Raw genomic sequence first — 25,493 nt, 5'->3', positions numbered from 1 at the left:
GGCTTAAAACAAAATCATTATCTTGATTCCATAAATAAGTTTCTAGGAAGCTTTTTGTGCTCAGCAGATACTGTTAGTCACTCCTTCTGAGTATGTTGAAAACAGTGGTTGGATTGAAAGTCTGTGTTTAACGTTAATCCTAGAGGTGCAAGTATGCCTCTTTCCATAGAAGAGAAAAAGACTAAACTAAATTTGAGTTGTAACTGCAAAATCAATGTATTAACCCTTCTGTTGAATGTATGTATTCCAGCTTCTCTTAGAGATATAGTCAACTTAGGATCCAAATGTCTGCAATTTCAGTGTTAGACCTATATGAAAAATATCCATAACTTATTGGTGTTATTTTCTAAATCTACAAAAAGTGTGCTTAAAAATCTCTTCTAGCTCAAACAATGTGCATGCAAATTTTTTTCTTAATACTTTTGTAAAGAATTTCATGGTGGTGCTGTATTTATTCTTAAACAATAATCTTTCTTGTCTATTCCTATATATAAATAACTTACTATTAACACAATTGTGCAAGGGAACAGAGTAGCACTGTTACTGATAACTATGAAATACCAATTTTGTTTTAATAAATATTTATATTAACTTCTAGCCGTCCATTGTCTGCCAAAAGAAGCCCTACTGGAAGTACTACATCTAGAGGTGAGAATAGAAGCTGAAAAAGGTGTTGCTAAGGAAGCGTGATGAATTAGAATGAGAATTTCAGACACTGTAATATGCAAAGGACAACTTTGATCACTGTTTACTGCTCCTTAAAATGGCAACTTACTGTGTAAAATTTTTAATTAGTTTTGGGTTGTGCATCATATTGTGTGCATCAACTGCTGATATAACGATGCTTTTGAAAGTTTGTAAATCTGCTATTGCTTGCACCTGAAGGGCAAGCTAAAAAGCCTTGAAAATTGTAGCCAAGGTACATTTAGCTGTGTAGCAGCCGGAATAAACTACTGCTGACGATAAGACATACAGCTACATAGTCTAATGGTGCATTCAGCTTTACAATTTTCTGTCAGTTACTTTCTGTGGTTTCAGCACTTGCTGGAGGCATCATCTGCACGCAAGTCCTGCAGTCTTAAATTCCATCTCGTTGCTAATCTGTTTTTACTATTAGATGGAATATTTAGGTGCAGCTTTCTTGTCCTAAGTAAATGCATACAATAATCTAAATAGTAAATTTCAATACAGAATATAACAGACGAAACTTTCTTGGTAGAAATAAGCTGCCTTCTACACCTGACCAAGATCGGGTTCTGTCTGGTTTGTGTATACACTACACCCTGCTGAGACCTTTGATTCAAGGCGATACTGGTGTGGAACCTACTTGATTGTGCACACAAATGCATGTTTGCTTGCAGCTGATTAGACAAGCTCCATGCTTAAGAGGGTAAGCATCAACAAGTGATGGGAGCAGCAGTCCTCATGACATGAGAAGATGAATTGTTGGGAAGGAAGTTAGTAGAACCTGGATTGAAGGCCCTGCTGGTCTGTTTTGCCCAACAACTCACAGGCTGGTGATGAGTACTGTGATTGAACTTTCCCGTCTAGGTTCTGTTAGAAATGTCTTTGCTACTGGCCTGGCAGCCTTTTTGGTGCCTGGCAGCATTTAGGTTAGTGTCTGATAAAGTTCTTAGAAGTAGCATCAGGTCAGCATTGAAATATCTTTGCAGGCAGTGTGGGGAAGCCCACATTGCCCTGATAAAGCATTCTTAGCTGAGTTATTTCAGTGCCAGCAGGGAGCATTAAAAATAGTACATTAAACTGCTTGTCAAGCTCTTTGAAGCACACAGCTCAAAAAATTAATCTTCTTTATTCTGGATCTCCCACTCCCATCTGCAGCATCTACAGTAAGTACAAAATCTGTGTCAACACCAGGATCTCTGCAGCGATCCCGCAGTGACGTCGATGTGAATGCAGCAGCTAGTGCCAAGTCAAAAGTGACGTCTTCTGGAGCATCCATCCCCTTCAGTTCTGCTGCAGCCTTGCCCCCGGGCTCATACGCATCACTAGGTAAATCTACATGTTCTTCTACTCTTGCAGTTAGCTTTCTTTAACACCAGAAAGTGCCTCATAATTTTATTTGAATATTAAACTCTAAGTAGAAGAACATATCTCTGAGATCATTACCAGCTCTCTAGGATCACTGTGGAATCTCTTGCCCTTTGGGGTTAAGGAAAAAATTTGCAACAGAACTGACTTGAAGCAACTTCTTAGGTTTTGAATTGTTTAATGGTCTGCGTCTCGCTCTTCTTTCTGGGGAAAAGCAGATCTTACTCTGGTTCTGGGACGTTGTTGAGGGAAATATTGCTCAATTCCTTTTGACGTTTCCCCCTGTCTCTTTCCCTTCTCTTCCTTCCCTCCTTTCCTGAAACTGGTTTTCCATTAATTGTTTTATGCTGTGAATAGTACATCTTAGTTGAGTTTGATCACTTTCTGCTTTACAAAAGAGAAAGGTGTAGAAGCAAAGAGGAGAAGTCAGTCTTTCTATTTCAGTACACAGGATACAAGTATCTGTTCCTTATGGTGACTCTTTGCATTATAGCCACGTCACATTTTTCTCTTAAAGCATCATATATCACTTTCAGGTGCCCCAGGGTTTCTTACAACAAAGTTTGCATTTGATCTTTCTCTCCTGGAGATGCTGTTGAAGGAGGCACGGAGGACGAAATGCAAGGTGGTGACTGACACCATGTTTGCAGAGCTTCCACTTAGTTATGAGCAGAGCTGATCATCTGAGCTAGTTTCTCATTCTGCTGTTTTCATGCTAATCTAATTCCAGACTTTTCATTGATTTACCTTTACAAGAGGAAGAAAGTTCAGAAATCGGTGATCTTGATTTAAGCTGTGTGGATTGTCTTCACTGAGTCCATTGAAAAGTTGCTTCTCCTTACTGTAAGGGATTTTGTCTTTAGTCTGATAAAATAGGCTTGGTGAATTATATAGGGATGGTTTCTATGGATTCCTTTTGTAGACAGGTTTCTTTCACATCTGAAATATTTTACCTTGGCTTAAATGTGTCGGTTGTATTTGGTTCAAAAGTTAAATTCTTATTCTGATTTGAATTGTTCCTACTTGGTTCAAGACTTAGATACATTGCAGAGAAAAAGTAACACAGAATATGAAGTTGATCGCATAGTAGCGTGCTTTTTGAGCTTACAGATGCAACCATTTTTCGTGAAAACTGCTTTTGAACACTCCCTATGTCATGAGGAAGAATGGAAGAAGGGGGGAAGTATCTACTAACGTTGGCTTTGTCCTTGAAGCTGGAGGCTGAATACAGCGTTAGTCTTGCTCTTAAAACAGGCTGTAGGAGAAAAGCAGCAAATGCACTGTAAGTGATGCAAACATGGCTGCTCCTATGGACCCTGCTTCCTTTTGAGCTAGTAGGGACACCTGTCACTTGCGCATTCCTATGAGAGAAATGGCGAGGCAAACAACAAAAATGGAGTTTGGCAGAGGTTGGTTATTGCAGGAGGGAAAACCTGCAAGTGTGTCCTTCAGGTACATTGAGCTTTGATTTGCTGCTCAGTCAAACTTTTTTCATTTCTTTAATTGTATTATTTTTTTTTGCGTATTTCTGCAGCTAATATATAGTGCCGGCGTCTACTGATGTTACTAATTTTCCCTATTAACCCTTTCCTTATTTTTTTTAATTTGCCTAAAGATGGTACTACCAGTAAAACCGAGGGTAAGCAGTCTCTCTGTGTAACTGAGGTGTGTCCACAGTCGTACCACCCTACCTGGTCTCTGTTCTCAAAGTGTTATCTGGTTCTCATCCATGTTCACTGGTGACCTGCATGAAGTGTTGCATGGTTGTCCTGCTCATTTTGATGCCATGGGGTATTCTTCCCTTTCTCTTCAAGCTCCTCCCCGCTAATAGGCACTAGTCTGTTTTTATGACTTCTGATCACAAAACTGGATGCGGGTCTCCATATTTAAAGCACTGATTTTGGTTGAAGGTGACCTGTGCACAGATTAAAAAAAAAAACCCAAACAAACAAAAGCTAAAAAAACAACACAGGGCTTGTGTTTTCTTGCTCCATGATGTGTAAAGGTTTGCTGTGATTTTTTTCCATCCAAAGCTCAGGTCGCAACTGCCAAATGCTTTCGGGAAGAGACTGGGCAGCGAGAGAATTGAATGAGATGATCACATGGCAGAAAAATGAGGACAGTAAACAATGATCTCTAGGGAAGGAATACTTAGTCAACCTCTTTAAACCTGAGCTCTCTCTTTTTGTTGTTAACTGTCTGAGCGCGATGGCTTACATCTAAGACAGTTGGAGGAAAGGCTTTTTTCCAAGATCACTGAGCCGCCTAGTTTGGGAGGGCTCCCAGTCTGGTTCTCTGGCTCGTTGTCAAAGCTTGTCCTTTATTTCTCTCAAGCAAAAAAGATCACTGGGAAATCACTTTTTCTGAGGTAGACAGGAGTTGAAAACAAGAATGCCTTCGACATATAATGAAGACACTGTACCCCCCAGCAAATCCATTTTTTTCCCTAATGCAAGTCTCTTTTTCAAGGGATCTATTACTGTCTTGTGGGACTCTGCTCGTATTCTTGATGGCTGCTTGTATTTGGATGTGCTATTCTCAGAAGTGCCACTGTGCCGTGTGACGTGTGTGTTTTTTCCTTACTATTATTGATGCATTGATTTATTATTTAGAAGGAAAGGGTTCTACTGTTTTCGAAACTGGCACTTAATCTTAGTGTTGGAGATGAACTGGTTCTACATCAAGCAAGTGTTTGTCCTTGGTGATCTCTCAGTGATAAGAAATATGAAGTTGGCCCAAACCACCTGTATTTCTAAATCAAAGGCAAATTAGATGACAGTTCCATGTTGTTGTAATCCTGAGCTTTTTTATTCATTGCTGACCCTTCTTTTTCTCCTCTTTATCCCCCCCATTCTCAAACTTTTCTATTATTGGCCTAATTTTGAAATGTTGAATGTTTAATGTTAATTTATGAAATACCCTATGCAGGTCTCAGTCCTCTGCTGGGCTGTAGTAATATTTTGGAGGCCTCTTCCAACAGCTGTCCTCTGGAATACCTTTACTTTTTGTTCATTAAACACTTTATTGTCATGCAAAAGGTCGTGCATGGGGTTTTTTTGTTTGACTAGTTTGTTTTTTTTCAATTCAGCTATATTGGAAACAGATTTGATTTGGTAAAAATCTGTAATAGAAACCAGCAAGTCGCTTGAGGGGGAAGATTGAGATGAACTTTCAGAAATGGTGTTTGCCATCCCCCTCCTGTTAAATACCAGATCTGATCTCTTCCTTTTGCTCTTAGGATTCTCTCTTTGCGGGAGAATGAGGATCAGGGAGGATTATAATAACATGGCATGCTACAGACGGAGCACTTGAAGTATGAGTTTAATCACTGTTTGAAACTCTTCATCTTTATTATTCTTTATTGAGACAGTTAAGGGAAAACCAGCCTTTGTTCAGGATTTCGTGTGTCCTACAGATGTGGGCTGAGAAAGGTCTTCTGCCAACTCTTCAATCTTGCAGAGTTTGCCAGGAACTACCGTGAAGGCAAAACTTTATATTCTTGACATAAATGTAAAAGTTAAGGGGGTAGGGAAAAACATCCCCCTTGCTCTGGAAATACCTATGCGTGCAAGAGACACTCTTTGAACATAAAGCAGAAATTCCATCCATGCCTGTGCCCCTGGTGGTTTTTTTTTTTTTTTTTGCAGGTCACCAGTAAGTAATTTAAGAGCAAATCCCTGTGTTTTTTTGTGTGGTTCAGCTTGACATTAAATCTGCAGTCTGTTTCCCATCAGGGCTTTCTGTAGCTGCAGTGTGAAAGTTCTGCACCTTCCCCTCAGCTGAGCCAGCATTGTGTGAACTTGGCAGTTCCCATCTGCTATGCCCTCAGTTCTCCTCGGCGTTTTGTTTTTGAGCCAGACATCTCAAAACAGGAGCAAGATAGAGAGTGGGTTATGCCAGCGGCAAGAATACAAGTTAAGAGCCGAGTATCAGTCTTTTGGTTTTAAGTAGTGTCATCCTAATTGACAAACGCTATTAATGTGGACTTCCTTATGGAAAGGTGGCATGTGTCTGATATGCCACTTCAATCTGTGCAGGTCTTCTGCTGTCTCTGCGCTGTGAGGCTGTGTCTTTATGTAGTCAGAGTTACGTCTTGATTGCCCAGACCCTTCATTTTTGGGTATCTCTTGAACTACATTAAGAGCTTGGCAGGGAGAAAGCTTGTAAGATCTAAACTTCTATATTTATAGTCATGATCGGGACTTCACAGATAGTGCTATGCAGGTATCAGTTGTGCCGTGTTTGTTATACCTGATTAAAAGGAAACCTTAAAGTTCCTGTGTGTTTTATCATGAAACAACTTTTCAAGGAATATTTTAAAAAGGTGCGTGATGGTGACTTTTAGTACAGAATAATGGTTCGGAGTGTTTCTGTTATCTGGCTGCCAGTTTTCAAAGTGAGCATAAAGACAAGCCCTTCAGACAAGCATTTCCCAAAAGGGAGAAAGCATAAATACTGGTCTGTCCCGAAACTGGCAAGTTTAAAACAAAATCAGCAGTTTCCAGAGTCAGTGGCACAATTTTGAATAGTTTTTATGGTTTATCAGAAGGGAAATGAAATCTGGTATATTACAGTTTTCAGATACCAGACCACTTTTTTTGAGCCTAAGTTCAGTTGGACTTCTTGAGCCTTACCAAAGGCTTTGGGAGTAACACAAGGTTTATGAAATCACCATTGCTGTTTTCTTCTCTGCCTTAAAGCTTTTCCTTGACCTCAAGGACAAGGAACAAGTCAAAAGTTTGACTGAATGTGGTGTCTTAGATGGAGGTGCTCAGGTGGTAGGTTTCTTTGTTCTCTTGGTCCATCCCTTTGCAAGTGCTGACTTGATTTGCCTGTGCTTGTTGGTGTAAAGCAAAGTGGTGCCACTATTGTTCCCTCAGCCCCTCTGCCATGGAGGGAGTTCTTGTGCAAAACCCAGAGGCATCACGTGCTGCTGGCTTCCAGCAAGGGTCGAGTGATTCTTGGGGGAAATCACAGTGCAGAAGCAGGTCTTATACTAGTATAATGTTGGATATGTGCTAAATATGCATGGAAACCATGCCGTGCTTCTTTAAAAAAAAAAAAAAGTTGTTTACGGATTTATATGTAAAGCATGTTTTTAATTGATGTGTGCATGTCTCACAGTTTCCCACATGTCATTTAGCAGTGACATAGCTAAGCAGGGCGGGGGGTGGTCCTAGAGGCTCTTTCAGGAGTGTTTCTCTCCAAGCAGGGGAAAAACCCAGTGCTGAGTAATCTAAATGCATTAACCTGATCCACAGAGAGACCATTACCATCCCAGTGCTTCCATGCATAATTTATGTGGTTGTAGATATCGTTCACACATGGAACTGATTAAACTCAATTGTGGAGCTGTTACAGACCATTTCTAGACTATTTGAAAGCCGTTTTCTTCAGTGTAGGATACAGGCCTGTGACTTACAAAGCTTATGTCTGTCCTGAGCGCTGGGGATGGAGACCCTGCAGTACCCTCCCAGCGGAGCTCCAGGCAACACCACTGGATGGAGCCTCTTGTAATGCAAAAACATTATCATGGAATCTTGCTTTTCTTGTTCCTTTTTAAAAAAAACAAAACAACTTTGCTAGGTTTAGACATACTCTTCAAGGTTGATTCTGATCCATTGATTGTTGTAAAAATTGACAATAACTTTAAAAAATAAAACCAACCAACCTCCCCCCCTCCAAATAGTTTCTTAACGCAAAGCATTTATATGGAGTCTTTCAAAATACTTTCTGTACCAACAGCAGTGTGTCCCATCTCAAATTTAGATCAAGGACCTTTTTATGGAAATACTTTTATGTTTTTTGGAAAGTAGTTGGGGGGGTCTTTGTCTGTTCCTTTGCTGTGCTGCTCCTATCAGGATGCAGTAATTCTTTTAAGAGGAGCAGAAAAATAATGGTTATGAAATATGAATTGCTACATCTGCAGTTTGAGCTAGGTATGGAAACAAACATTTGAAAGCAAAGTAGTTTTGGGAGGGGGAGGTGTTTGATTGAGTTTAACAACACAATAAAAAGTCTGAATAACTTATTTGAAATGTTATTTAGTCTTGCTTGAAATTAGTTTTTTCTGTCTGTGGTAGAAGCCACACAAATAGTCCTATGTGCAAATGACTTTTTTTCTTATAGATGAAATCCTTAAGGGAATGCAGTAGACATGTTTGTATTATATAGAGGAACTTCTGTATATACATGCTGTGTGTGGTATAATATATATTAAAAACCTTGAGATTTTCAAGTCAGACAAATGTTGATTCATCTTACATTACTATAAAGCAAATAGAGTTTGGATATCATAAGACTAAGTTAAAAGTTGTGCATATGTGTGAAGGTTAATTAACATATATATGAAACACCCCAGATCCCTCTCCCGGTTTTCTATCTCATACAGATTTGCCCACAGCAATTTTGAGTTCAAATTGGTCACTTCTGGTTTTACAGCTAAAAACTTTGCTTGAGTAGGAAAAACTCAGAATCTTAAATTTTTTTCTTGAAGAGTAGGTTTGAGTCAGTTATTTTGAACCGTTTTTATGCTGCAAGTCAGATTAGTTACCTATATGAAAAAATAAATATATAGTCTTTAAAGTTGAGAAAATAAAACTTTGGAAAGTATATTAACAATCCATACTTCAGGGAATACATATAACTGATATCGGATGGCACTGTTTCCTTGTAACTGTGGGAAAAACTTGACCTTCAATTTGAGAGGCATTTTTTTTTTTGCCCTTTTGTTTTACTTTATCCCATGGACTTCAAATCATAAACTACTCCTAGGGTGAGCTGTTAGTGTGCTATTGCAGTATTCGTACCATTACGTCATTTTTTTGTGTCATATATTTCTAATTTCTGCTGTTCCCATTATTCGCACAATGCAAGTCCAGTGCGGTGTTAGTTCAAATGCTTGTCAGCCTTTTTAGAAGGATGAGAAAACCTGTATCGGTGTTGGGACTCTTTCTCCTGTGCAAGGGCAACTCCTCATCCCACATTGTTCTCTCTGACACCCGTTAGGCCAAAATCAGTGTGCAAATCTACCAGTCCAAAAAGAAGCAGAATTTTGTTCCTGGGCATTCATTCATTCAGAAACTACTGAAGTTGGTAGGAGTCTGTTCGCTGGCTCTCAGGAGTTCCAAAACAGGACTGAGCTCTCTATTTCTAATCCTGCTGATAATCATATGTTAATGAAGTTTGACCCTTTAGTGCAGTTTTCTTTCTTAAAACCCCAAAAACTGGTATCGGAAGCTAATCTTGGTTTCTCTTTATATATTTTAAGCTTTGTATTTCCTAAGGTAGGAGAGTTGCTTATTACATATTGTCCCAGTTTTCTCCTTGTTCTTAGTCACCTGCTGATAAAGGGGTGGTGGGAGATTTTGTAGATGCAGGAAGGACAGAAGATTTTGGGGATCTTGAGTGGCCTGTGCATCAAAGAAGGAGGTATCGGTCCCTTCTCACCTATTCTTGGACCACGTACACCACTAAACGTGCTTTCCAGTACTGTCTGTTACTGGGTGTAACATTGAATTTCAGCTTGAGTTACTCCCCAGCACTTTCTGCCAAGGGTTTCTGTTGGCCTTCTGGAATGATGCAAGTTAATTCCATTACTGGTTCCTAAGACTGGTCAGGTTTAACTTCTCGTCCTACTGTTTTGTACTGCTGCTGCCACCAGTGAAGCCCTTCTGATGTGAGAAATGAAAGGAAGCCTTGAGGCTTCTGACAAGAGTGTGAGGTCCTTCTGGCTCCTTCCCCACACATGCCTGCGGTGGGGTTTGGGGCGCACACCTTGCGGCAAGTCACACAGTGGCTCCGTTCATCTGTGTGTTGCTTCACATGTGCCAAACTTGCGAGGGCTGGGAATGGGCCAGCAAAGACCTATAGAGCTGTCCCTGGGTTGTGTATCAGGCTCGCCATTTGTAAGGGGCAGATAATGTCCTAGAGCAGAGGAGATCTGCAGCCTTGCTGGTGGTAAGAGGACCTCAGCAGCCAGTTGCATGACTGGACCCACGTGGACATGCTCAGGGCTTCTTTAGTTGAGACAATATTTTCCCAGTTTTATGCTAATGATTTCTTCTATGTCTTGTCTACAAACAAGTCTTTGAACGTAGGTCTCTGTATCTTGCTTACTGAGCTATTTTAAAATGTGATGCTGGTGGAGAGGTCTGAGGTACAGCTGTCTTCCAGGCTTTTTCCCCTGCAGATAAGTCTAGGCTTTCTTCTCAAAGTTAAACATCTCCTTGTTGCTTTGTGTCTATCAGAAACTTCCAGACCATGTTATGAATATTTTGAGAGCTGGGAGAAGAACAGAGCTCTCTATCCGTTCAGCCTGGGCTGCTTACCATTGTCTTGTGCTGCATGTGTACCTTACGTGAAGTGATTTTTTTTTTGGGTGGGAAGCGTATATCTCCCTGTTCATATTTCTCTGTATGCTTATGGCGGAGACAAAGGGCAGGAGATTAATATCTGTAACCGGTGGGTGCAGTTGTCTAGACTCTTCTCTTGCCTGTTGTGGTTTTTTCTTTCTTTTATTATTGTGCCTGAAACTTGAAGTCGTCCTCTGAATGGAGGAGAGCACTGGCATTAGTCCTGAGAAACAGCTTCACATTTGGCTGAGAACTGAGTTGTTGAAAAGTGCTAATGTAGGCTTTCTTTGTGTTGCTCTTAATTATAATTTCTTTCCCATTAACTAGAGACAGATAATTGAAGCTTAGCACTGGAAAGAACATTCTGTAGGAAACAGTTCTGCCTCAGGAAGGGGATGAACTGATGACCCTGTAAGCTTTCCTAGCTCAAATTTCTGTGGCTTTTTCATGAGGAAAGGACAGAAAAAGGATTTAGAACACTTTGAGACTTTATATCCAATCTCCACTTAACTGAGACACACAGAATCATTTTTCCACAACGTTGATTGTGTTAAATGGGACTCTCCATTACAAATAAAGTTACTCTGATCTCGGGATAAATATGAGGGATCTGTAAACAGCAGGGAAACCTCAATAAGCCTGAAATAAAAGCGTAGTCAGGCTGTGTTGACAGACTCTCGCAGGAGCGCATGCCAGCCTGCGCGTGTAGAGCAGGATATAAAACACGGAACTGCTAATTGGAAATCCCAGCGATGGAATTTGTGGGGGCATCTGTCACACCCGTCTCCGAAAGAGCGATTGCCTTGTCGGGAATTAATAATTTGATATAGGAAGCAGCATTTAGGAAGCTGAAATTTTTATTGTCGATCCTGTGTAAAGAAGATACTATAGAACAGAAGCAAAGGCTATAGAGAGGTAATATTTTTTTAATTAAATGTCTGATAGCATTACAGAAAGCAAAGAAGTTTTCAGACTCGTGGACTGTGACTGTTTCCACTCCCTGCCCTGCGTCTCAGCCAGTCTAATGAAAGATGCTGCCTCTCCCTGTAAAATTTCCCTTCTGTACCCTGGTGAATTGTGTGTATAGCGACCCTGCAAGCACAGAACAGCATGCTAGACACTGCTGCTGCCTTTGGAAGAAACCTATTGACACTCTGATTGTCTTTGCATTCCTCCAGGTCGGATTCGTACAAGGAGACAGAGCTCTGGCAGTGCCACAAGCGTCACCTCGATGCCTGCTGATACCCGAGGCCGCAGCCGGGCTAAAGTAGTTTCCCAGTCCCAGCGTAAGAAGTGTTTTATTTCTGGGGGAGCAGAACAAATAGTTATTAATACGTTTCCCTTGAATTGTAGTAGCATCAGCTGAGGATTGGGCTCACTTCTGTTAATAACGTTTGGACATGTAACAAAACAAATCCCCACTTGACCACTGTGTACTCCTGCTGAGTGCTTAGTTGCTGCCTTTTTTTACCAGTTGTGCAGCAGAATTTCATGTCGCTGTGATGTGTAGGACTAAATAACTTGCCCTGGGTCCCTCTGAGGCACCCTCTGTGTCTGTAGCTGACTGCTGTCCTGGGTTCTTGCCCTGCAAAGCTTCTCCTGCTTATGTGACTGTATTTCTGTACGTGTAACGTGAGCTGTCTAATGTGATTTAGCATCAATTTAAAATAGGACATTACCTATTTTATGTAGATACCGGGGAGATGGTTCTGCTCTCTGATTCACGTGACACGTGTGCACTCCCTGGCCTCCTGTCAAGGCAGGGTTTTCCCCTCGGAGCCACGTGTACAGTGCTGCTGCATATTTGTCATGTGGATCTAAGGAGAGTTTTGCCACTGAAACTTTAAAAGGGATCTGGGGGGAGGGAGAAAGCCCCTCATGTTTTGAGGACCTTCAAGCTTGTGGCTAAGAGGGGATGGGGTTTGTGGGAAGACCTATTTGTTCTAAGGACTTGTCTTGCTTTGTACCCCTATTTAAAAGGCCTTCTCTGTTCATGCTCTCGTTGCTTTGCTCTGTCTTGCTGGAGGGGTGGGGAAGGAGTTTGTAGCATTGTGTTAGGCTGGGAGAGCTGAAGAGAGAAGTAGTGTATTTGGGAATGGGGCCAAAAGGAAATCTTAACATGGAGGCAATGAAGGAATTCGGGCTTTGGTATGCCAATATAAATTGATTTCTTCAGTTTTGAACTTAAAACTGATCCAAAGCCAGGAATGACCTTTTTTCCTAAATTTAGTTTGGTGAAAAATTATCAGACCAGATGAGACAAGTCTCAGAATTATTTAAAGAATAGTTGACTATCCAAAGGTTTCAAAGATTATGGGCTTTATTTTTACAAAAAAGTCTTATGAAGCTTTAGGCTGGTCACATCTGAACCTGCTCCCTTGGTCTAGTTTGCTGAATCCCGATTCCAGCCTAGCCCAACCAGATGTGATCGTTATCCTTAAGCCAAGCGCTGCATGAAATAACTTATGAATTCAAATATAATACGGTCACAGGACCGAATTCTCCGTGCCTGCACAGTGGATAACCCTGGTGCAATTTTGCAGGCCTGGTCGGGGTGTAATTTAGAGCAGAACTTGGGTCTCAAGAGTGTCGGTTGACATTTAGCTAAGCAGCTGATCAACCTTGAGAAACTGTTAGTTGCATCTGCTCGTTAACTCACTGCATTCTGCAGAGGCTTTTGGAGTGACATGTTTGTGAATAAATCTGTCTGTATTGTGTATAGCATAAACCGCATGCTGAACGCTGTATTGTCTTGCTGTCTTTTAATCCACTTTTTGCCTGTCCTTTGGTCTGCCTTCATAATCAAGGATCCAGATCAGCTAATCCTGCTGGTGGTAAGAAATGTTTTCCCTTTCTTGCTTTCTCACGTTATTTCCTTCACATTTGTTAACTGCTAAGCTTTTAGCTTCCCTCACGCTCTCCTAACTATGAGACTTAAAAGGCATTTTCTTAAAGTCATAAATCCCAATGTGTATGGCAAGTGATTTTGCTTTCTCATAGTAATCAGACATGGTAAGCACACGTTCTGCATACTGAAGCTGGCTCATTGCTGCCACTTAAACCCCAGGTGCTAAATTCTTCTTCCAGTTATTTCGGTGCAGCCCTGCTGACACGGGCGAGGCCGCAGCAGTGTAACTGGGAGGAGTATTGGCTTTCAGGGTGCGGGCGCCGTGTGCGAGGCTGGCATCTGGCCCAAATATTCTCACTTTGGGGGTGGTGGGGAGGGAGCCAGCACCACATACAATGTTGGAGCATATGATTTGATGGTTTCAGAATGGTTTTGGCCAAGAAATTGGAGGCGGAAGTAGGTTAAAATACATGCCTTATGTTATTGTCCATCAGATTAATAGAAGTGCATATCTTCTTAAATCAACACAGAAGAACAGTCTTTAACTCTTGCTAGTTGTAATAATATCTGCAACTGAAATTTTTGTGAGATGTGTAGATACTCTTCAGAAAGAAACCAACATGAATATTGGTTCTGAATGTAAGCTTGTGCGAGTATATTCTTGTAACCTTTTCAAGTATAGTTTTCCTGGGTGTTGTAGTAAACAAAGAGAATGTCAGGAATGATAATATCAGCGGCAAATTTTCAGTGACTTTTATATAACTGAAGAAGCAAAAAAGAGTCTTGAATCTATTACTTTCACAGTTCTTTGTGATTACCTTTAAGCTAGCATTATTTAATTTTCAAACAACTTAGCAAATGAAGATCCACAGGAAAAAAAAGTATTATTCAACTCCTTGAGTTAGCAAGGCTATTTAAGATAGGAATATCTACTGCAATTGAAATGTAAATATGTAAATCAGTCCTGGTTAGACTGTCTCGCAGACAACATTGCTTAGAAGAAATGTAAACTTGCCATGGACTAGTCAAACAGACAAGGAACAATAAACCAGGCCACCTACTTAACTGGTGAAAAACTGTCTCCAGCTGAAAAATAACTGAATAGTTTAACCAGTCAGACCCAAGTAAGACAGCATCTCTACAAATGTGACAGGCTCACTCAGTTTACCCTTTATTGTGCTCATCTGCTGTTGAGATGGTATTTTTTTTTAAATTTTCCATCACTGAATTACTGGGGGAAAGTAATGCCACCACCGCAGTGCAGCGTGAAGATGCCTGAGCCACCTTGCAGCAGGTTTCCCGTGCCAGAAGCCGGCTTGCTGCAGCACAGTGCTCCACGCAGGCTAATTTCTGTTGCGTCATGAGGAGTTGAAGCAGCCTGGGAATTCCGTGCTGCTGCAGCAAGGCTGCTCCTGGCATCTCCGCAAGCTAGGGTAAAGCCGGCTGGGGTATTCACACACCGCGGTGTCTGCTTTGGTGTTGATCCCAGCTGGGCAGTACGGTTCATGCAGGCAGGGTTGCTGATGTCAGTGTTTATTGGGCATGGTCTTTCCTCAGTCTTCCTCAAAAGCCCATGGAGAACACTCACATTAGTTTTCTGAGTTATTTGGATGGAATTCTTAGAGTTGATTGTGTTCTAGTTTTGCTGTCAAAGTATTTAAAATCTCATGGGTTTTTAACTGTGGTTTTTTTTTTTTTCCCCTTATTTCTGGTTCTCTTCTAGCTGGTAGCCGGTCTAGTTCTCCGGGTAAGCTGTTAGGAAGCGCCTATGGTGGCCTGAGCAGTGGAACATCCAGAGTTCAGCCGGTGCCATCATCTTCAGAGAAGCGCACCAAGATCCCTCGGAGCCAGGGATGCAGTCGAGAGACAAGTCCCAACAGAATAGGCCTAGGTAAGAATAGTCACTGCAGTGACACGCTGACCGGCGTGCTCGAAGGAGAGACTTTCCTGTTGACTAGGAAAGTGTTTATGTGTTACTGTTGGTGGTCTGAGTATTTCAGCTGGCAGGTTAATGTGATTGTGCCTTGTAGAAGAGTGATTTTAATTTTCCAGGTTGAGCTATAGTTTCAAAGTAGGCCTAAAGATGTCATGAGATGTCTGCTGTTTGAAATTCAACGTGAGCGATGTTATTAGATCAGGCAGCAAAAATAGTTGTGAATAACCATCACTGCAAAAATACCTCATTTGGCATCAACTGCTTAGTCCTGAAATGAGTTGAGCAATCTTTACAGTCAGTTGGCATCAAGGGCAAAGAACAACATCTTGGATTACTGTAGAAATTTTGCAGCTTAAATGATTTGTCCATCCTTAATATCTTTTCTCATCCTTAATGTCTTGGAGCCACTTTCTTAGATGGTGTGTTAGACTTATGCTTTAACTGTTCTGCTTCCAATATTCTTGACTCGGTGACTGTTATATAAATATTCTGTAATAGTTTTTATTTTCAAATTTATCAGCAGACTCATTTTTTTAAGTCGGGTGAGTAAGCATCATTATATATAAACTTTTGTGTCTCTGAAATGAGGTGGAAAGGTATGCAGTGTGCTGTCTGAACAAGTAAATATTGTTTTCATTTTTTAAATGGAAATGTTTTCATAAATGTGAAGCTTATGTAGAGAAAGAACACTTTAAATAATACTGTTACTAAATTATTTTATATCTCCAAAGAATTCACTAGTAGGTTGAAATTGATTGAAATTATATTCCTACTGTTGTCAATTAAAGTTTTAACTATTGCCCTAGCAACTGTATTTTAAATTTAAGCTACCTTTCTATTTAGAATGTTGTTAATAGAGAAGTATCTCATTTGCCCTTCAAGTATATTGAAATGAATTTGAAGCACCTGAGTGCATATGCTGTTATGATTCATAAATAATATTGCACGTTCATTGTGATTATTTTTCCAAATTCAATGTTCTTGTGTCTGATCTGTTTTACAGCCTCTGTATGAGTTGTGCTTTTCTGTTTGTTGCTTTAAAGTGTAAAGTGCCTCCCAGTAATTGTTCTGCCATTGCTCTGCAGAAGTGGATTGTTTTTTAGGAGGCAACAAAGAATGATGGGTAGTACCATCACATACGCTTAAGCTGATCATCACATTATGTGATGATTCTGATTTGAAACAGTCTTGAGCATCTGAAGGGAAATTGTCTTGTGTAAAATCCTCACTCTTGGGTTGCCTGCTTTCAGGTGTATTATGGGAGCCTTGAATTCTTTTGAAACTGTAATTTATTACCTCATTGCTGTGTGTTCTTTGGGAGTGGGAGAGAGCTCTGACAGATGTATCAGATGGGTGGTTTCCACCCATCCTCCCCCCCAGTTGATGTCCCAAGCCTGTTCTTTCGGGCTGTCGTGGGAGCAGGAGAGTTTAACACTTGTGGTGCCTTTAGCACTCAGTTGCAGAAATTGTGTCTTCATTGGGTCTTGAAAATGGTAATATTGGCTTGGATGGAGATAGCTTTTGAGCTGTCATCTTTATACCATTATTCCATTGTATTTATTGCTTTACAACATAGTAGCTAACAGTATTTTATGCTTTTTTATTGTGTTGCTTCAGTCTCTATCTTTCTTGACACTTCTTTCATTTTTCATTTCATTGAATAGACTCCCACTCACCTCAGTCCTAAATATGTCAATAGACTTTTTCAGAGTCTGATTCAAGATGATGCTTGAGACACACATAACATCAAATGTACATGCAATACTTTTGGCTCTGTGGGATTATTTATGTATTTGATACACGTGTGCTTATCCAGTGGGCTGAAACATCTCAAGTCTGTGGTCATGTTGCAGTGCAGCAGGTGTTGAACCACTGTGCAGGTGAGGCTGTTAGAAATGGGTGATTCCTGGATCCTGTTCGTAACTCATCCATTGCCTTGTGTGGCTTTTGCAGGGGTGACTGGGAGTTGCAGCCAGACCAGTGATGTATGTGTGCAAGATGAAGCACACAGAGTGTCGGTCCCTGTGTGCAGTTGGGTTTTATGACAGGAACCATCCACTGGAGTTTTTCAGGCCCCTCTAGGGCCGTGGCAAGCCGATAGAGCCTCTGCATGTGGGTGCTGTTAGCATCAGTACCTTCCTGTTAGCTTAGGCTTCCATGAGGACCACAGGTATCCATGAATTATGTTCCGTATGTATGCTGGAAGCCTTGAAGTATGTTGTTTTCCCAAGAGGCAGCACAACGAGGCACATCCGGCATGCTGAGGTCCTGCGTGGTCACCTGTGTGGCCCTGCTCTGTGGCAGTTTTCAGTTTTAGGCTTGTCTTTCCTGTCTGCTTAGTGGAGATTTCCTAGTGGTGATACCCTCTTGGGGAAGGAAGAGTATAGTCCACTTAATGTAAGTTGGTTTTTTTGGCTCCTTGAAGGAGGCCTCATCAAAATAGGTGATGTCCATTTCCCATGGATTGGAAATTTATGTGCTTGAAGTTAATTCTGTAGGATGCTCAGCAGATCATGTGGCACAGTTAGATCTGAAAGGAGTCGGAGATTTGAGATTGTCATTCTCCAAAAATTGGAGCAGGCACAGCTGGCCACCACTTTCATGCAGCAGCACTCTGTTGGGGTTGTGCTCTGTGTGTGTGTTGGAAAGCTGAAGGCAGTTCTTGACTTGCCTCCGCTGGGTGTACCCCACTGCAGAGCTTTGCTTTGGCAGCAGTTACAGGCGCTTTAAAATGCTCGTACTGATGTAAAGGAAGCGTCTGCTGATTTTTAGTCTCTGCTTAAGAATCATTAAAAATCACACCCTAATGAAATGCAGATTTCTTCCAAGCGTTAGGCTGGTAAACAGGGGCACTACCGACTTCTGCTGGTGTTACTTGCATCTGTTGGGTTTCACTGGTGTAAGACAGCCTAATAGTGTGTTTTAGTAATGGCGTGAACCATATCTAATTGCTCTGCCTTTCTAAATGAAATTCGTAAAACTTAGGTGTAGAGGACATGTCTAAAAAGTTGGGATTTTATTGAAAACAATCCATTGTTGTTCTGTCCTAGACTTTCAGTCCAGAGCTGGCTATGGGCACACCATCTGCTTTCATCCTGCCTACTCTTTTTAATCAATTTTGCTACTCGTTTACTTAATTTCTGTTTGATTTTTGGGGGTTGGGAATTCTGAAATTAAGACTTATGTCTGTCTTCTCTGCCTTTGCTGCCTGCACTGCAAAGACAGGCCGTGACAGCACGAGAGACTCATCTAAATGACAACACTGCTGGCCCTAACTGCTGGCAGTGCCCCAAGGAAATACTCTGAACAGCTGATATCCAATCTTCCCTACTCAACACAGCAGTAAAAATGTGGGGCAGGTGCCTGGGAGTCCACAACAGACTCATCATTCAGTTCTTTTCAGTCCATTCTTTTTTTTTTTTTCCTTTGCTTTTGTGTCTGTATCCGGTAACATGGAAATCTTTTGTTTGACCATTACTCATGAAGTGCCCAGTGTTTGGTTTTGGGTGCTCTGTTTGTGCAGTCAATATTGTGCTTCATCTGCAGCATTGTCCGACTAGTCTGTTCTCATCCAGTTAAAGTGCGTTTTCTTCATACTTCATGCTGCTGCTGTTAGCTGTTATGGAAGGAGAATGTACTCTATGCATCCATCAACACATATATATATATATATTAATCATTCACATCTCTCCCTCTCTAAAGAGCTTTTGCTAGTTTTAGTAGGGTTGTATTATGGAAAAGATTGACAGATCTTCTCTACTTAAGAGAAATAAGTGCTTGTGCAAACCTGATGTGAAGGCTGCCATTATTTACATATAAGCACGAGACCCAAGAATGAGAAGTTTGCTTCTACAGAGCCCTCGATTTCGAGCAAGTATTTGTGTGGAAGACTTCAGAGTGTTACTTTCACCTGTAGTTCACCTGTCAGCTTTTTTCCTTGTATATTTGAGGTGGGAGTATTGTGCTCATGGACCCTGATTTCATCCAGTTCATACTATTTAGTCTGTTTTGTTTATTATAAGACCATCTAACTCAAAAGTTTTAGACACTACGGTGATCTAATCAACTTGGTCAGTAACTCATCTTGTATTGTCTGACATCAAAGGTCAACCATCAGAACCATTAATTCATCTGAAAGATACGAGTTGCGTTTTGCAAAACTGGGAGGGATTTGACAAACCAAGAATCTGGCAGTAGTCTGTATTTGAATTTTAAAGCCTAAATATGAAGGTTTCTATTTTGTTCTGTACTGTTCCGCTTGAAAGGATAGTAATAGATCCAGTGTATATGAGCCCCCGGAGGCACTGTAGGGAAACTTTATTAGCTTGAGTCTAGGCATTTATAAGAATATACGTATATTCTGAAGCATGCAATGGCACTATTTTTATAAATATGAGGATGCTGTTAAGAATTAGTATAAAGTAGGTTCATGTTATGTGTATGTGCCTATGCTACATTGTCATCAAAGCTGGTAGATTAGATTTTACTCTGTGCATGAGAAAATTCTTTAATGGCTTTTCATGAACACTTAAAATATGCTACTGCCTTTTCAAAACAGCAGAGGAAATCCCTCTTTAGTCATTAAGTTCTTCAAGGTAGACTCATGATGATTAACTACTATTGTTTTTCCTAAGAAAACATTGTATTCTCTACTGGGCATGAAGCTTATTAAATAACTTTCTGCAAACATCTCTCCTATCAAAATGACACAGAATTCGCAGAGGAGTAATCCAGTTTTAAATACCTAAATTACTCGTTTTATAAAACCATAAAATTCAAATTCTTGATGTTAAATAACCTTCTAAGGGTCTAGCTCTGTTTTTCCTACTTGGACAAAACCAGCTAAAGTCAGTGGAATTGCTTTTTTGCTCTGAAAGCAGCTTCATCTTCTGTCTTCTGCTTTGCGTTTGGCCAAATGAAGAGTGTGCATATGATGAGTTCCCGTGATGCAGCTGATAGGCAGGAGCCTGATTAGCCTGTGGGAATTGAGCACTTGATAGCCCCAGACCAAAGATAAGAGTCTTATTGATGTAGGGTTTTGTCAGAGTAAAGAATGTAGTTTAAAGCTCCCCCTGAGTACACGTATATCTCAATCTGTGCACGTAAAACCATAAGATTTTAGAAATGTTTGAGGAGCAGAAATTAGCTTCTGTTAAAGATCTGAAGCTGCTGCTGACAGAAAATTCAAACCACTTTTAAACTTGTCTGTCAGGTATTCAGGTTCTAAATGCTTTTTTTCCCCCAGTATCCTTCATTGGAGAAAAATATCTCTGCAAGTCTGTACAATACACCTTTTTTCCTTAGGATATTTGTTAATGGCAAAACTATCCTTGTGAAAGGCAAATCTATGTAAAAATAGCATATTGGTATTGTGACTACTTCTAAAAAATTTTGACCTGGTTTAAAAACGCTGCTGTTCTGTTCCGGAAGGGTGTTTATCTTACAATCAAGGAAAAGATATTCCAGAAGGGTTTCTTTCGGCATCATCTGTTTTGCATGTTTTGTAACAGTAGAGCTCCCCTAATTGATTGAAGATTCCTGCTCTACTTGAATAACAAAACTTGAATTACTTAAGAAAAAGGCAGACCGTCAACCAGACGTTTAATGCTGCTGAAATTTCACATCACAAACACAGCTCAGCGTGTGACGTGGTTGGTTTGTAAAGAGCCTGGGCAGGCTGCTGCAAACTATAATTACTAATGTAATAATTACCGTAACTAACAGAAATGTGACTTGACTTTGAGCTTTCTATCCTCATTAAACTTGTTCACCTTCTCTGAAACTCTCCATGCTGCATGCTAGCACGGAGCAGTCGTATCCCCCGACCCAGCATGAGTCAGGGGTGCAGCCGTGATACCAGCCGTGAGAGCAGTCGAGATACAAGCCCTGCTCGGGGCTTTCCTCCGCTTGGTGAGTACATGTAGGCATTGGAGCTTTAAGGGTCAATTTTTTTTTTCTCCTTTTCCCTTGTTCTGATTGCCCTTTCAAGACGCTGCCAGGTGAAATGAGCTTGTTTCCTCTCCTCTGTTGGACTCCTGACACACTCCCTATTTCCAACCCTCTTTCCCTTCTGTTTTCTTCTGCATGCTTCAATTCTGGTTCTCAGCGTTTCACTGTTAGTAGGAAAATAGTTTAGTTTAAACTTTTGTAAATTTTAGTTTCGTTAAATGAGCTTTTATGGGGCTGCTGTGCTTCACTTTACAGCACTGATGGAAATCTATGGGAGAGCAAGCGTCTATTTTCTAGGTCACAGTGTAGTAGTTGGTAGCATCATAGTGTGTTGTTGAGTGACTCTCATTATTCATGATCTGATTTTTCTTACAGCTAGGTACAGTAACGGTATGTCATTTCTATATTAAATCCTCCAATAGATACAGAACCTGTGTTTTGTAGAGGGTTTACATGACATTGTCAATCATTAATTAACAAGTTGCGTGTGCCACTTCGTAGGAAGTGTTTTCAAGCAGCCTAAAATCATGGAAAGGTTGAGGTTTTAGAAGAGAATCGTTACCGTGCAGCTTAAGTGTACAGTACAAATAGAAAATCTCATTACACTTACCACATGCAGAAGTTTTTTTTTCTGCACAAGACTGAAAACAGCAGGATAGTTAATGTTTCTGATCAAATACCATGTCATATATTCAACCAAATACATCACTTGTATGAAAGATTTGTTTGTCATCTCAGACGTAATGAAATGTAGTTGATCTCCCTGCCCTCTTCATTTGCATAGTAATTTCATAGCTGTGCATGTGGTATTTAAAAGTGAGAAAAAAAGCTCTTAAAAATTTCATCAATGCTGAAGATTGTTATTACGGGATCTGTTTTGCACGTAGTGCCAAAACACAGGTATATGAAGTAGTGTCTAAGTGGAACATAACATTCTGGGCTTAATTCTGCAACTTTAATCCAATAGTGAGAAAAGGTAATAAAAAACGTGGACAGATGGGCAAAATTTTCCTGTTTGGTTCTCATACTTGATTAATATTCTGTACTGTAATCTTTTAAAATTACATAGCTATTGTCGTTATTGGTTTGGTTATTCATCTCAATTTCAAACACTGTCAGTAGAGGGGCTCGTTGTCTTCATCCATATGAAATCATTGGCAAAATTCCTATTGCTTTCAATGCTGTAGAGTGGAATCTTCAAGATCATATTAGAGAGGATTTGGGGTTCAAAACTTCATTGTTTTGAACTGTAGTGATCTATTAAAATAATATAATTGCTTTATCTGTAATACCTCAAATTTTGGTGAAAAATGAGAGTTCAACTTAACATTCAGAACTTGGTTCATAGCTCTTTAAGATGAACTTTTTATTGATTAAATAAAGCTGGTTTGGTACCAGAGCCATAAAAGAATAGTAGATATGCAACTGCAGCTCATTTTTAGTTACCTGTCTAGCTTCAGTTATGGATGACTTTCTCCAACCAAAGTGTTCAAGCAGGCTGGATTTAGGGGTTAACTTGTCAGTGTTCTATGTCATTGTGCTGTGTTTCATTTTAGTGAAAAGATAATAATTGAAATACTGTTTTGAGCCCTTTTTCTGGAAAAATCAATGCAGTGTACCACAATCGGTGTGAGTTTGGTCCACCACCACCACTGAGTCTGACTTGTACACCGAACACAAAATTTCAGTTACAGGTGTCTATTACACTGATTGTAACAAACTTTATTGTGGGGAGAAGGCAATTTCATTTTAATTAATGATACTTAATTACCTGAAGAGTAATACATTTCTAGAAATACATTGTTATTAAAAGTTACTGAAGCAAGGTGGGAATATCAACATAATAGCAACCCAATATACTTGTTATCATGTTGTCTTTTTTCTTGTGTTTTCATTTAAATGCTTTAAGCTCGAGCATGTTCATGAACTTGTTAATTATGTAGTGTGTTATTCATCTGACAGAAATTTATATATGTCGATTTAAGCCAAAACAATATGAGTCTATTACAGTATTTCTAGAACCCAGGTTAATCTTACATTAATGCTAAGATAATATAATCCTACTGTGCATGATCTATTTTTGCTCATAAAGATTAAGTTGTATGTTAGTGAATTATGCTTAAGCTAGCTATATGTAAATGACAGGATTCTTGCATTTAATGATATTATGGTCAATGTCAACGCTGACATCCTGACCTTGCAAATTGCTGTGCTTTGTTTCGGGGCTGCCGTGCAGGGATGCATGTCTCTGCACCAAACCTCTTGCTTCTGAAGTTAGGAAACCCCAGTGAAGAGGTTCACTCAGCTTCTTTGCAGAGATGTGATATTTTTTAAAATTATTATCTTTAATTGTTATTCCTGTTTCTTCGTGGGCCTTGATCTTGCAGTGACGTCCACAGGGGCACAGCGGATGGCTCAGGAGAAAGCAATTGCGAGCTCAGAATCTTAATTGTGAGGTTCAGTCCATAATCCTGCACCGATCCTGCAAATCTTTCATGGGTTACGGTGTCAGTGGGATTGTTCTCTTGAATAAATGCATGTGTTCTCCATAGTTAAAGACCACATTGCATATTCTGTATAGCTTTTAGTCAAGCTCTCACAGCTGGGAAAATACTTAAATTTTATTTTTCTCACTTTGATGATTTCTGTTTTATAATATTAGTATTTGTGTTTATGAATGCTTTGCCTTAAACGAAAGACTTAGTTTTTCTACTGCATACGTATATGCATAACTGACAAAGCCTATTTGTATTAGAAGGTGATTCTGCTTTGTTTTTTCGGTTTCTTGACAGTACTAGTAATGATGTTAAAGCAACAAGGCCTTCAGTGAGTCTGTGGTGATGAATTGCTCAAATGAGCAATCAGTTTCTTGGGTCAGTTGCTTTGAGCTAGGTGAGCTTGGCTTGTCGTTGCTAGACACAGGGAAAAACTCTCTAGAGAAACTAAACTTCTGTAATCTGGAAACGCCTGGGCCAGCTTTCCATTTGCTTTCATAAAGAACTCACCTTTATGCTGAATCCAAGAACTGAAAACCTCTCCAAAGGCATTTTGTGATTCATGGGCTGCTGACAACTGGGAATTGAAGTGGGAGCTATATTTGGCTCCGGCTCTTCTGCTACTGCGTGTGCTCCGCTGCTATTAACAATTTGTATACATGTGGTGTGGTTCTAGATAGATGTGTGATGTGCGTGTTCAGACTAGCTGTGCATGTACGTGCTTACATTCAAAAAACATGTATGCAAGATTTGTTAAAAGCAAGAGACTTTTGGTAGTAGCAACAATATGTGTGTACGTGTGTTTACTTGGGGAAAAAACCCAACCCAAAGACTTGACCTCCCTGTATGACTCTTTCTACTTCTGTGGTTATTCATTCCCTTTGTTAATGTTGGGGTTTGTTTTGTGCATAGGCTAGAATGTTGTGGAAAAAATACCTGCAAGCACAATTCTTAACCATTCATCATGGCTTCACTTTGGGGTTTAGATCAGACACATCTAAATCCTGCTCTGTAGTTATGTGCTCCACGTCCTCGTGATGGCCGTCTGCCAGATCTGTGGGTCTGGAACGTGACTGATGTGCACTGGGTTGGTTTTTTTGGGGTTTTTTGGTTTGGTTTTTTTGGTTTGGTGTTTTTTTTTTTTTTGCTGAACTGCACCGGGTTTGGGACTGTTAGAAATGAGTTTTGTCATGCATCATGTTTACGGTCATGGGGGAAAGTGGTGGTGGGAAGCTACAGACAGAGGCGTCGCTGTGGGGCTTGCACTGTATCTGTTATGCATCCATATACAGCGTCATTTCCCTGTCACTATGAAACACCTTTACCGGTAGCGGTCACACGCATCCCCTTTGGATTGTGGCATTTTCTGTCTCGGGTTCAATGTGTGTTAATCCTGTGGGTGTTGCCATTCCTTCTACTTGCAGCTTCTCGACGTCATTCCAGGTCCACTAGTGCTCTCTCCACTGCTGATTCTGTTGGGCAGTCAGGTGAACAAGCGCTAACTGCATGAATCCGCTTCTTATACGTAGTCGTGTTTTACACCATCTTAACATTTGCTGTCATGCGCATCAGCCAGCACTTGGCATGTGCTTCTCACCGCTGTGGGGCTTTCTGTTCTGTTTTTGTGCAACGTGGCTTTTTGTTTTGAATCTCATTTATTGGATGTTTTTAATTTTTATGCATTTCAGGAACGTTGTGAACAGTGTTTAAACAAAGGGTGATCCAGGGCTTTCTCAATTCTCCTGTAAATTGGATCAGTTGTGCAGCATGGGCTAAATCCTGGCAGATGCAGAGCACTTGTGACTCCTGTTTATATTTCCTCCTCAGCAGTGTAGTAGTTCCCAATGCCTAGGGCCGGA

At 40.4% G+C, this 25,493-nt stretch overlaps 1 protein-coding gene across 13 annotated transcripts in view; it reads left to right on the top strand.

The window, feature by feature from the left end:
• Positions 1-25,493, top strand: part of CLASP1 (cytoplasmic linker associated protein 1) — a 184,645-nt gene that overhangs the window by 97,310 nt on the left and 61,842 nt on the right. For 10 of the 13 annotated variants that reach the window (XM_074595300.1, XM_074595301.1, XM_074595302.1 and 7 more), the window contains 4 exons: positions 599-648; positions 1,843-2,013; positions 11,585-11,692; positions 14,978-15,145. In XM_074595300.1, the coding sequence (XP_074451401.1) occupies positions 599-648; positions 1,843-2,013; positions 11,585-11,692; positions 14,978-15,145 (497 nt within the window). Of the gene's footprint in view, positions 1-598; positions 649-1,842; positions 2,014-3,667; positions 3,692-11,584; positions 11,693-13,213; positions 13,241-14,977; positions 15,146-20,992; positions 21,101-25,493 lie in introns of all 13 variants that reach the window. The other 3 variants (XM_074595304.1, XM_074595303.1, XM_074595296.1) reach the window with 2 other exon arrangements.

Source organism: Larus michahellis, chromosome 7, assembly GCF_964199755.1.
Source record: "Larus michahellis chromosome 7, bLarMic1.1, whole genome shotgun sequence".
In the NCBI taxonomy this organism is placed as follows: Eukaryota; Metazoa; Chordata; class Aves; order Charadriiformes; family Laridae; genus Larus; species Larus michahellis.
Note: the sequence above shows the minus strand (reverse complement) of the source record. Positions and strands in the feature narration are given on the sequence as shown.